The sequence below is a fragment of the Myxocyprinus asiaticus genome, chromosome 9 (genome assembly GCF_019703515.2).
Source record: "Myxocyprinus asiaticus isolate MX2 ecotype Aquarium Trade chromosome 9, UBuf_Myxa_2, whole genome shotgun sequence".
Lineage (NCBI taxonomy): Eukaryota > Metazoa > Chordata > Actinopteri > Cypriniformes > Catostomidae > Myxocyprinus > Myxocyprinus asiaticus.
The window spans coordinates 26,546,437-26,559,583 of record NC_059352.1 but is presented as its reverse complement, the minus strand read 5'-3'; the positions used below and the strand labels follow the sequence as shown (position 1 = coordinate 26,559,583).

The window sequence follows — 13,147 nt, the reverse complement described above, 5'->3', positions numbered from 1 at the left end:
TACTTAAAATCTCAACAGTGAACACATACAAACTCTTCCACTGTGCATAGGGTTTTTAGTACATTATTGATAGCCAAAATAACATGAACAGATCCATACTAAAGTCTTCCTAGAAAGTCAGTCCACTGGTGGCCATTTTTGGAATGCTCTCAGGCAGCTATTTTTCTATGTAAACAAGAGGCATACAAGAGCAGCTCTTATCTACTTGAATAAGGAAAGACCAAAATCTCCAAATGGTTTGTCAATATCACGATCAAAGAACATATGTCCAATCAGCATTAATATCTGACAACACTGGAATCATAAATTGTGCTTCTTTAACTCAGATTAGCTAACTCGCATGCGCATTCTCGAGTTGATTGACAAGCGATGTCTGTTTCTAAAAGGTGATTGGCTCTTTTACCTGTAAGGCGGGACTTTCTTTCTACATCTGTTGATCGTCGGGCATTCCAATTTCTTCCATTCATTTTAATAGAAGTGGCCCATCTCCACTAAATAGTCTCTGTCCATACTTCAAAAATCCTCCAGAAATAATACACCATCCTGGCACGGTGGAAAATTTGGCATCCAGTCTTTAACATATTATAATTTGGAATGCACTAATACTATTTACTATGGATATTTAATATGATTTAGGATGGATAGTATGCAAATTGGGATGAAGCGATTGTATAGAGAAATCACAGACAATACACCTTTGAAAAAATACATCTTAAATTATTTTGCAAAACATAAGAGAGGCAGACATTATCAAACCAGTTTCACTCCATAAAAGTGACAAGGATGCAGGGTACGAATACACACAGCCTTGAGTGTCGCTGGTGATTATCACACATAGATTGGACTTTCACCCTACGGTCACTCAGAGGAATGTTGTATGAGATTATGGCTGGCTGTTCTATCTGCAATGAATGTAATCTCCCAAAGGCCTCCGTGCTTATGAAACGCAGTTTTAATTGGATCACTGGGTTATTACAGTAGCTCTTTATCTCAAGCAGGACAGGGCACAGCAAAGAGCTTTGTCTCATTTGGTGTCACAGATAACCACATGGAGTTGTGTCTGATTCAATGCCTGTGTGACATTTTTTGAGTTGAACTTCCTCTCTGTGCAACACTCAAGGAAACATGTTGAAGGGTCTTATTTTCATTACCCATTTTATTTCTGGAAGAGATAGGGGTAATTTTCTTGACAGATTAACCTTAATCTTGACTGGCCATTAAGGGTGATCAGTTTAATTTAGTCTAGGTACCTACCCCATTAAGGACTAGTAGACCAAGTACAAACCAATTCATAAGCATTCTAAGGGGTCGCTCAGACCAAACACATTCTTGCATTAAAGTAGCTAGATGCTGATGTCAATGTCAAGATGTGTTATTAAAAGCTGAAGTTCTATTGACTTGACACACTATCTGAAAAACTAACACACTATTATGGAAAAACAGCAAGAAGTGACACAATGGTCAAAAATGTCAGTCTAGCACATGTTTACATAGAATGAGAATGAAAAAAGAATGAAAAAACAACTCTGCTTTGACTTTATTATTTTGGCTATACATTTTCTGTCACATGGTCTTTAATGTGTTGACTCAAATACTTCAATCAGCTCTGTGAATCCTATACACAGGATTCATGTAAGGATCCTTCCTTACCTCTGGAGGGAGACAATTGCTGCCTGCTCATTCTCATTCTCTGCTTGTGTGGTTCCCAGCACCAGCCAAGCCTGGAAAGAAAATAGGTATTGAACAATGAACATTGGGGTTATTACCTTGATACCGGTGAGGAGGTCCTATTATGTAGCAGCTACAGTGCTAACCTGGGGAAAATTATTCATTCTCAAAAGCCTGTGACTGAGACAGAGAACACAATGTTGGCGAAGAACTAAATGGATCTGTGTTGCCAAAGCATTGTGCTGATGAAATATTGGACATGCTGTTTGTCCCAAGCAAAAAAAGAAGCCAGTACTCACTAGTTCTTACCTGAAGTTTAGGATATCGGAACTATAGGTGCACTTAATAATGTACTGGTCTATATGGCAGCCATCTTGAATTTATACTACCACTCAGCAGCGTGGATACTGCATTATGCAAAAGCAAACGGTTAAGTTTCCAAAAAGGCTTGGTCACATTGAACCCTTGCACAGTCATATTCCACAGACAAAATATAGTCATCTCAATTGGAATCCACAAGATCAGGAATTTCACCTGATGGACTTCCAGTGGTGAAGAAATTTCCCTACATGAATTTCATGAGGGATTCAAGTTTGGTGAACTTTGACACATGAATTAGAAGCATAAACCAATATGAAGTTGCTTGGTTTGACACTGACCTCTGTACTGGTAGTGGTTCGTACATACTGTAGCTGCCCTGAAAATTCACAATGGACAATGAAATCATTTTAGTGGTGAGTTTCTTAATAACGTCACTCTACCAGAGTATAAAGTGCATCATAAAAAAAGATGCTGCTTGGCAAGTAGTTCTTGCGGGTTTTACTGGCTTAACATTCACCCATGGCTTCTTAGCTAGCTGAATTTTGCTGTGCAGGGTTAAATGTGACTCTTTATGCGCTATTCTTAGTCAGCTTTGACTAATTTATTCCATGAATGAAAGTATCCGATAACAGGGGCGTTACCGAGATAAAATGAGTAGAATGGTGCTGGTCACATGATCTCAACATGGGGCCACCATGAGGTAACCCTCTCCATGTAGAGAAAAATAGCTTTAATTAAGCCACTGGAGTCTTCATCTCATGTAAGTGTACATGATATTAAACATGCTTTTCAAAAGTACTACTATTCCATTATGTGTAAAACTTTTTAATGAGGGAAAAATTACTCTATGCACCTTTAAGTAAAATTCATTTTACAGAATTATATATGCTACGATTCCTTAATGAAGCATTTGTAGGGTTATGAAAACCCTAAGTAAGACTAATTATTAGGAGATAAGCTTATTAACGGTGTGAAGGAAGAAACTGCTTTTTAAATCCCCCTTGTGACAAGGCTACAGTTTGTGAATACTACAGAAACTGCATTGAACATTATAAATAGAATATTTTAACATAGTTGGCTGTGTCTGTGTTCTTAATTTGGCACAGTGCAGTGAGTTGAGCCTACTTATGATATTTCAGAAAGAAAAATCTCTCTGAAATTACCAAAGTTCTTCCATGCAACTCGGCTACGTTGGCTTAAGCTGATAGGTTCTTTGTACAGTACTTGTTTTCTGTTAGCCATTCGGCTAGCTCAAATGTAACATGTTAAGCCAATCGGCTCATGTGGTGTAGGCTGATTGGTCCTTTGACATGTAATTGGGTATCTAATCAACTTGCGTCTCTCTCTTTGTCTAACATTTAAATTGCTCAGTCTTGCAGATAAGCCGGTTTCACTACAGAGCGCCGCAATAGTTTTTTTCTCTGAAACCCACCTCCACCCCAGCTTCACATGTCTAGATCTGCTACATTGGGATTGTTTGTAATGTCTAATTGTGCAGAAGCATGTCATTTATACTCGGTGCAGCATGTATTGCATTTCTACATGATTTCTGTGTATTTTCTAGCAGTAGCAAGTCTCCGTACTTGCTAGCAGTAGCAAGTCTCCGTACTTGCTAGCAGTAGCAGCAGCGGAGCAAATCTAGTCCACCAAGACTAATCAATATGACATGCCCACATTAACATGCTAAATCTTTCCAAGAATTGTCATGATTGAAATACCATTTGCTGTGTACTATTATCTAGTAACATTCAGGTTTTTTTCTTTCATACTCTTTCTTTCATACTTCAAGTCATCCTGCCTAACATCTCCTTTTGTGTCTGATGGAAGAATGAATGTCATACGGGTATGGAACAACATGAGGGTGAGTAAATGATGACAGAATTGTCATTTTTGGGTGAACCATTCCTTTAATAATGCAAAGTGTACAGTCCTGCTTGCAAGTTCTGAAGGATGTTTATCATTTTGTAAATAAGAAATCATAAAAATTGCATTCTGTGTCTATGCTCTTAATTTGGCACAGTACAGTGAGTTTAGACTACTTATGATATTTCAGAAAGAAGAATCACCCTGAAATGCAATTTGCTGTGTAATACTATCTGAAAAATTCAGTTTTTTGGAGACACAATAATTTACAAGTGGTGTAATTCCAGGAGCAGATGGATGATTGTCTCTGGGATGCAACAGAACTATTAGAGGTTAAGAGAATTAAGAACCATTAATTCATTTGAAAACGGGGAGCCCTACTCTCTGTTTCAGGACTGTTAATGGTTTTCCATCATTCAATGTCAAATGTAATGTTAAAAACCGAGCTCTCAGTTAAAATTAGTGAGAACATGGAACCCTCTGCCTTAGCTAATCATGCCATGATCTGTAAAATGTTCAGTCTGGTCAAGAACTAAACTACCTCTTATCACTGTATGGAGGAAAGTTATGAAGGTAGTCAGAGGACTTTCATTGGCAGAACAAGTTGCTTACTATTTTCAAGCTGTGCAGTTGCTGATTTGATAAAACTACCTGGCTTACTCTTATTTTATAACCCCTATCCCTTACCTCTGAATCCTGAGGGTCCTGCAAGACAGCAGCTTCCAGAAGTAGCACAGCGTTAGGCAGGTCTCCCTCTCTTGACTTCCGTGATCCCTCCTCAAACGCATTTGGCCAGTCTTTGAAAGGGTTATCAGTATGGAAGTAGTATCCCTGTGGAATAAATAATGAAAATAATGAAAACAATAAAATTATAAAACACAGTGCATTCAGAAAGTATTCAGACCCCTTCACTTTTTCACATGTTGCACATACCCCATAATGACAAAGCAAAAACAGGATTTTAGAAATGTTTGCACATTATATATATATATATATATATATATATATATGTATGTATATATGTATGTATGTATATACACACACACACTGGTGGTCAAAAGTTTGGAATAATGTACAGATTTTGCTCTTATGGAAAGAAATTGGTACTTTTATTCACCAAAGTGGCATTCAACTGATAACAATGTATAGTTAGGACATTAATAACATGAAAAATTACTATTACAATTTGAAATTTTTTTCAGAACTTCTTAAACTACTAAAGAGTTCTCATCAAAAAATCCTCCACATGCAGCAATAACAGCTTTGCAGATCCTTGTCATTCTAGCTGTCTGTTTGTCCAGATACTCAGGTGACATTTTACCCCATACTTCCTGTAGCACTTGCCATAGATGTGGCTGTCTTGATGGGCACTTCTCATGCACCTTACAGTCTAGCTGATCCCACAAAAGCTCAATGGGGTTAAGATCCATAACACTCTTTTCCAATTAACTGTTTCTTTGCCCACTCTAACCTTTTCTTTTTGTTTTTCTGTTTCAAAAGTGGCTTTTTCTTTGCAATTCTTCCCATAAGGCCTGCACCCCTGAGTCTTCTCTTTACTGTTGTACATGAAACTGGTGTTAAGCAGGTAGAATTCAATGAAACTGTCAGCTGAGGACATGTGAGGCGTCTATTTCTCAAACTAGAGACTCGGATGTACTTATCCTCTTGTTTAGTTGTGCATCTGGCCTTCCACGTCTCTTTCTGTCCTTGTTAGAGCCAGTTGTCCTTTGTCTTTGAAGATTGTAGTGCACACCTTTGTATGAAATCTTCAGTTTTTTGGCAATTTCAAGCATTGTATAGCCTTCATTCCTCAAAACAATCATTGACTGATGAGTATCTAGAGAAAGCTGTTTATTTTTTGCCATTTTTGACCTAATATTGGCCTTAAGACATGCCAGTCTATTGCATACTGTGGCAACTCAAAAACATACACAAAGACAATGTTAAGCTTCATTTAATGAACCAAATAGCTTTCAACTGTGTTTGATATAATGGCAAGTGATTTTCTAGTACCAAATTTGCAATTTAGCATGATTACTCAAGGATAAGATGTTGGAGTGATGGCTGCTGGAAATGGAGCCTGTCTAGATTTGATCAAAAATGACTTTTTTCAAATAGTGATGGTGCTGTTTTTTTTTTTTACATCAGTAATGTCCTGACTATACTTTGTGATCAGTTGAATGCCACTTTGGTGAATTAAACTATCAATTTACTTACAAAACAGCAAAACCTGTACATTATTCCAAACTTTTGGCCACCACTGTATATATATATATATATATATATATATATATATATATATATATATATATATATATATATATATAAAATGGAAATATCACATTGACATACAGTAAGTATTTATGCTGCATTCCAGACAAAGTTAGAGGTGGGAATACCCAAATTTAAATGACCCACTTCTGACCTAAATGTGTGCCAGTCAAATACAAGTCACGGTCACATGTCAAATCCCTAAACCCTATTCCCTTCAAAGACTTTACCATCCACTGTGAGAGCTTTGGAGTGCTGAAAAGTGTGGGGCTCAAAAATAAAGGTAATTCAGAACTCCCTTTTTACGCAATTTTTATTGGAACTTCTGTTTGGAATAACGTTAAAGCATGGCCATCATGATTGTTCTCCCTATGAAGTGCCCTCTGAAGGCATCATTTATGTTGTTTGGAGCGCAGAGCACATGCTAGCTAGCTGGCTAGAAGCTATTTTATGAGCAAAATAGGCATTGATTGATACACATACAATTATTCTTAATATCCTCTTGTATATTTATTGTATATTGCATGTTCACACATTTCATGCAGTAAAAATATTTAAATAACAAAATACAACTCCAAGTTATGCTCGTTGGTCGCCGCCATCTTGGAAATTATGTCAAATGACACTTCTCGCTGAGGTCGGGGTTGATCGATCTACCCCAACTTCATAAATCAGATGTCCAACTTCGAGTGACGCTACAGTCATTATTTTCAAGTAGGAGGATAGAAAAATTAGGATTTCTGGGTTGTCTGGAATGTACATTTTTTTATGTTTGAACATTTCTGAACCTTTGATATGATGATGAAATTTAGCTCTGGTGCTTTCCATTTGTCTTGATCATCTTTGAGATGTTTCTACACTTTGGGTGCGTTCCATTCTGAAGAGCTCGTCCCTATATGCCCTAATCCTTTTGAAGGATTTACCCTCCAGAGTGCGAGCTTCGGAGGGTTGAAGGGTGTCGAGCTCAAAAATATCGGACATTCAGAGTCATCTATCCAAGTCAAAGAAGCTGCAATAACTGTTGCACAAGGCTGATGCTAATGAATATCACTTGCATCTAATCATAAATCTTTATAGATGATTTTGCCTTACTACTAACTACCGAAAAGATATGCTTTAAAATGTTTAGACTTTATGAAGAAATGTAAGCTTCATGTTGAAATATTTGTGTTTTATTTATTTGAATAAAAAAGGAACCAGTACAGAAATGTACAGTATATGTTCAATTATTAAATGAATAAAATGCCACTGTGTACTTATTTTATTTCAACTCCTTTATTAGAATAACAGATCAAGCGAATTTACAATAAAATAACAAGCAAAAGCCTGTTTCAAATAGACAGTCAGGGATTTTTATTTTATTTTTATTTTTTCACATTAAATAAAGCTTTTATATACCATGGAGATGAAGGAATGTCACATTTTTGTTTATAGAACCAGAGTGTGTTGGCAGCTGCAGCAGGTTTTATTTATTTATTTTTTATTCCATTTTCTCCCCAATTTGGAATGCCCAATTCCCACTACTTAGTATGTCCTCGTGGTGGCGCGGTTAGTCACCTCAATCCGGGTGGCGGAGGACAAGTCTCAGTTGCCTCCGCTTCTGAGACAGTAAATCTGCGCATCTTATCATGTGGCTCATTGTGCATGACACCACGGGGACTCCCAGCATGTGGAGGCTCATGCTACTCTCTGCGATCCATGCACAAAATTACCACGCGCCCTAATGAGAGGGAGAACCACTAATTGCAACCACAAGGAGGTTACCCCATGTGACTCTACCCTCCCTAGCAACCGGGCCAATTTGGTTGCTTAGGAGACCTGGCTGGAGTCACTCAGAACACCCTGGATTCAAACTCATGACTCCATGGGTGGTAGTCAGCGTCAATACTCGCTGAGCTACCCAGGCCCCCAGCAGGTTTTATTTACATTACATTTTCAATATTATTGAAAAGACCAGCTATGCTGGTCACCAGCTTATGTTGTTTTGGGTGCTGGTCCCCCACTATGGGATGCTGGTGTGCTGGTGTCCCCACAGTGCTTCAAACCTAGCTTAACCATCTTTATCAGAAAGACTATGTTGGTCCACCAGCTTCACCAGCTAGGTTTTGATGGTGAAAATCATGGCTATGGTGGCACCACACCAGCATTAGCTAGCATAAACCAGCCTAGACCAGCATGGGAATTGCATGCTGGTTAAGCTGGTCTATTTAGCAGGGGAGCCAAAGATCTGCAGAAGGCAACAAAGAATTTCAGCTGCACTGAAGGTTTCCAAGAGCGCAGTGCCACCATAATTTTAAAATGGAAGAAGCTTGGAACAACTACAGGTGCATCTCAATAAATTAGAATGTCGTGGAAAAGTTCATTTATTTCAATAATTCAACTCAAATTGTGAAATTTGTGTATTAAATAAATTCAATGCACACAGACAGAAGTAGTTTAAGTCTTTGGTTCTTTTAATTGTGATGATTTTGGCTCACATTTAACAAAAACCCACCAATTCACTATCTCAAAAAATTAGAATACATCATAAGACCAATAAAAAAAACATTTTTAGTGAATTGTTGGCCTTCTGGAAAGTATGTTCATTTACTGTATATGTACTCAATACTTGGTAGGGGCTCCTTTTGCTTTAATTACTGCCTCACTTTGGTGTGGCATGGAGGTGATCAGTTTGTGGCACTGCTGAGGTGGTATGGAAGCCCAGGTTTCTTTGACAGTGGCCTTCAGCTCATCTGCATTTTTTGGTCTCTTGTTTCTCATTTTCCTCTTGACAATACCCCATAGATTCTCTATGGGGTTCAAGTCTGGTGAGTTTGCTGGCCAGTCAAGCACACCAACACCATGGTCATTTAACCAACTTTTGGTGCTTTTGGCAGTGTGGGCAGGTGCCAAATCCTGCTGGAAAATGAAATCAGCATCTTTAAAAAGCTGGTCAGCAGAAGGAAGCATGAAGTGCTCCAAAATTTCTTGGTAAACAGGTGCAGTGACTTTGGTTTTCAAAAAACACAATGGACCAACACCAGCAGATGACATTGCACCCCAAATCATCACAGACTGTGGAAACTTAACACTGGACTTCAAGCAACTTGGGCTATGAGCTTCTCCACCCTTCCTCCAGACTCTAGGACCTTGGTTTCCAAATGAAATACAAAACTTGCTCTCATCTGAAAAGAGGACTTTGGACCACTGGGCAACAGTCCAGTTCTTCTTCTCCTTAGCCCAGGTAAGACGCCTCTGATGTTGTCTGTGGTTCAGGAGTGGCTTAACAAGAGGAATACGACAACTGTAGCCAAATTCCTTGACATGTCTGTGTGTGGTGGCTCTTGATGCCTTGACCCCAGCCTCAGGCCATTCCTTGTGAAGTTCACCCAAATTCTTGAATCGATTTTGCTTGACAATCCTCATAAGGCTGCGGTTCTCTCGGTTGGTTGTGCATCTTTTTCTTCCACACTTTTTCCTTCCACTCAACTTTCTGTTAACATGCTTGGATACAGCACTCTGTGAACAGCCAGCTTCTTTGGCAATGGATGTTTGTGGCTTACCCTCCTTGTGAAGGGTGTCAATTATTGTCTTCTGGACAACTGTCAGATCAGCAGTCTTCCCCATGATTGTGTAGCCTAGTGAACCAAACTGAGAGACCATTTTGAAGGCTCAGGCAACCTTTGCAGGTGTTTTGAGTTGATTAGCTGATTGGCATGTCACCATATTCTAATTTTTTGAGATAGTGAATTGGTGGGTTTTTGTTAAATGTGAGCTAAAATCATCACAATTAAAAGAACCAAAGACTTAAACTACTTCAGTCTGTGTGCACTGAATTTATTTAATACACGAGTTTCACAATTTGAGTTGAATTACTGAAATAAATGAACTTTTCCATGACATTCTAATTTATTGAGATGCACCTGTAGGTCTAGCTGGGCTTTCATATGTGTTTTACTGAGGAGGCTTCAGTCTGGCCACTCTCTCATAAAGCCCAGATATGTGGAGTGTTGTAGTAATAGTTGACCTTCTGGAAGTTTCTCTCATCTCCACTCAGGATCTCTGGTGCTTAGCCAGAGGGACCTTCACATTCTTGGTCACCTTCCCAAGACCATTCTCCCCCGATCGCTCAGTTGGAACAGTTGGTCAGCTCAAGGAAGAATCCTAGTTGTTCCAAACTTCTTCCATTAAGAATTATGGAGGCCACTGCACACTTGGGAACCTTCAATGCAGTAGAAAGTTTTTGTGGAATTACGCAGATCTGTGCCTTGACACAATCATGTCTCTGAGCTCCTTCAACCTCATGGTTTGGGTTTTGCTCTGCTATTCATTGTCAGCTGAGAGACCTTAATAGACAGGTGTGCCTTTCCAAATTATGTCTAATCAACCACATGTAGATTCCAGCCAAGGTGTAGAAACATCTCAAAATTATGAAGAAAAAATGGGATGCACCTGAGCTAAATTTAAATTGTCATAGCAAAGAGTCTGAATATGATTATGTCGATATGATTTTTTTTTAATATATATTTGAAAAAAAAATGTATATGCTGTTATCACATTGTCATTAAGGAGTATTGAGTGTAGACTCAGTAGGGTGAAAAAAATAATTTAAACTATTTTAGCATAAGGCTACAACATAAAATAGGCAAAAGCGAAGGGGTCTGAATACTTTGAATTAAGTAATGGGAAATATATGGGTTATGCTCATACGTTTACATACTCTGCAGTATCTGCAACATATGATTCATGTGATTATTTAATCATCTAATCATGTGACAGCAGTGTAATAAATGTGTCAAGATATGGGTCAGGAGCTTAAGTTAATGTTCACATCAACCATCAGAATGGGGAAAAAGTGTGATCTCAGATCGTGGCATGATTTTTGGTGCTGATCTCCTGGGATTTTCACACCCAACAGTCTCTGAGTCTGCAGTGGGCCTACCATTTGTGTACCTCAGCAGAAATCCAGATTTGTCAGAACAGGTGATGTTTTTCCAATCGTCTACTGTCCAGTTTTGGTGAGCCTATGCTCACTGCAGCCTCAGTTCCCTGTTTTAAGCTGACAGTAGTGGTACCAGGAGGGGTCTTCTGCTGCTGTAGTCCATCCACCTCAATGTTCGACATGTTGTATGTTCAGAAATGCTTTTTTGCATAGTGCGTGAAAATCCCAGGAGATCAGCAGTTACAGAAATACTCAAACCAGCCTGTCTGGCACCAACAATCATGCCACGGACGAAATCACTGAGATCAATTTTTTTCCCCATTCTGGTGGTTAATGTGAACATTAACTATAGCACCTGACCCATATCTGCATGATTTTATACATTTCACTGCTGCCACATGATTGGCTGTTTAGATAATTGCATGAATGTGTAGATGTAAAGGTGTACCTAATAAAGTACCTTATATATATATATATATATATATATATATATATATATATATATATATATATATTAACTGCAATTTGAATAATAAAATAATAATAATTGTAAATAATATATATCTTTGTATACCCTGCATTTTTTAGTTCTGCTCCACAGTGGCTCAGTAATGATGAGATCCACTTTGCCACTCTAGACTATTAAGGGACTTAACACAACTATCAGAAAATGCTACATTTACATTTATGCATTTGGCAGACACTCTTATCCAAAGCAACTTACAGTGTACTTATTACATTTTCTTTTTTTTTTGCAATTCTGTTTGGTGGCGGCAGTGACACAGAAATTACACACTTCAGCTTTAATATACTTATATAATAATATTATATATAATATAAGAGACCATTTTTTTTATTAAGCACTGCTTTAAGTATATATATATATATATATATATATATATATGTAAACATACAAGAACAACTCTAAGGTTTTACATACTTAGGAAATAATATAAGGTTTTACCAAATTATATGTTTTAGCTGATATACTATAAATCAATATTTCATTATTTAATGGTTTTATGTTTGTTTTGTCTGTCTTGTACCTTTTCATAAGGCGACACATTGGAGGGAATCTGTGGCTGCTCATTCTCTGTTAGCCAATTCCTGCGAGCAAGCTCTTCCCACTCCGCTTGCATCTTATCCCAAAACTCTGTGTCTGACTGTAAAAGACAGTTAGGCCATAGTCAGATTTGAGAAAGAAGACAGAAATAATAGTTATGTGTCCCACAGAAGAGCACAGCTGGTAATACATAAATGAAACAAAGTTTACTGCATCAAACAATCAATCTGGGTGAATTTCAGTCTATAGTTGAGTCTCTGCAGGTGTGCAGCACTTATGAATGTCTCAAATCTGAATCAACATGAACTCTCTGAACTCATTGTGCTCAGTAATCTAAATAATAAATCACTGTCTATGAATATTGATGGAAAGTGGAGACTTACACAGACATGTTAGCAGTTATTCAACTCAGCCATCTAGGCCATTCGGAAATCTCATTTAAGGCTTTGATTAATCAAAAATGTTACTCTCTTGTGGTAATAGTCAGCGGGCTGAGTACACTGAAGCACTTCACTGCAAAAAGTAATTTCCCTAATCAGTATTTGTTTTTGAGTAAAAATATCTAAACATGCTTAAACAACATAAATTTACATGGGAAGCAAAATTGCATAAGATTTTAAAACTTGTCTTCAAAGCATCTATCTTGAAATAAGTGTATTGTTCTTGTCCTACTGGCAAATTATTTTTTCTTGTTTAAAGGATGAACCTTATTAACTTTTGTTAGAATTACACATAGAACTAAAACAAATATGCCAATGAGGCAAATAAATAAAATTAATTCAAGATATACTCTCAAAAACAAATCTAAATATCTTATGAAATCTTGTTTTGAGGGTTAGACATGCAGAAGGACAAGATGGTTTATTTTGAAAGGTTAATAATACACTCATTCTTTCTCTCAAAGGCTGTTACTGCTTTTTAGTCAAAACCTCACACATCACTGTCATGTACATTAAAATCAGAAAGGAAAGCAGCAGCACTGCTACATTTGTTAAAGTCACCTATCAGTCAATACAGGTCATGAGTCCCTGTATCCCTTC

The 13,147-nt window shown here is 37.7% G+C and overlaps 1 protein-coding gene across 4 annotated transcripts in view; it reads right to left on the bottom strand.

Moving 5' to 3' along the window:
* The window catches only part of LOC127445616 (PEX5-related protein-like), a 164,463-nt gene that overhangs the window by 30,470 nt on the left and 120,846 nt on the right, over window positions 1-13,147 (bottom strand). For all 4 annotated transcript variants that reach the window (XM_051705792.1, XM_051705794.1, XM_051705793.1 and 1 more), the window contains 3 exons: window positions 12,091-12,207; window positions 4,540-4,683; window positions 1,651-1,721 (listed from right to left, as the gene is read on the bottom strand). In XM_051705792.1, the coding sequence (XP_051561752.1) occupies window positions 1,651-1,721; window positions 4,540-4,683; window positions 12,091-12,207 (332 nt within the window). The remainder of the gene's footprint in view (window positions 1-1,650; window positions 1,722-4,539; window positions 4,684-12,090; window positions 12,208-13,147) is intronic.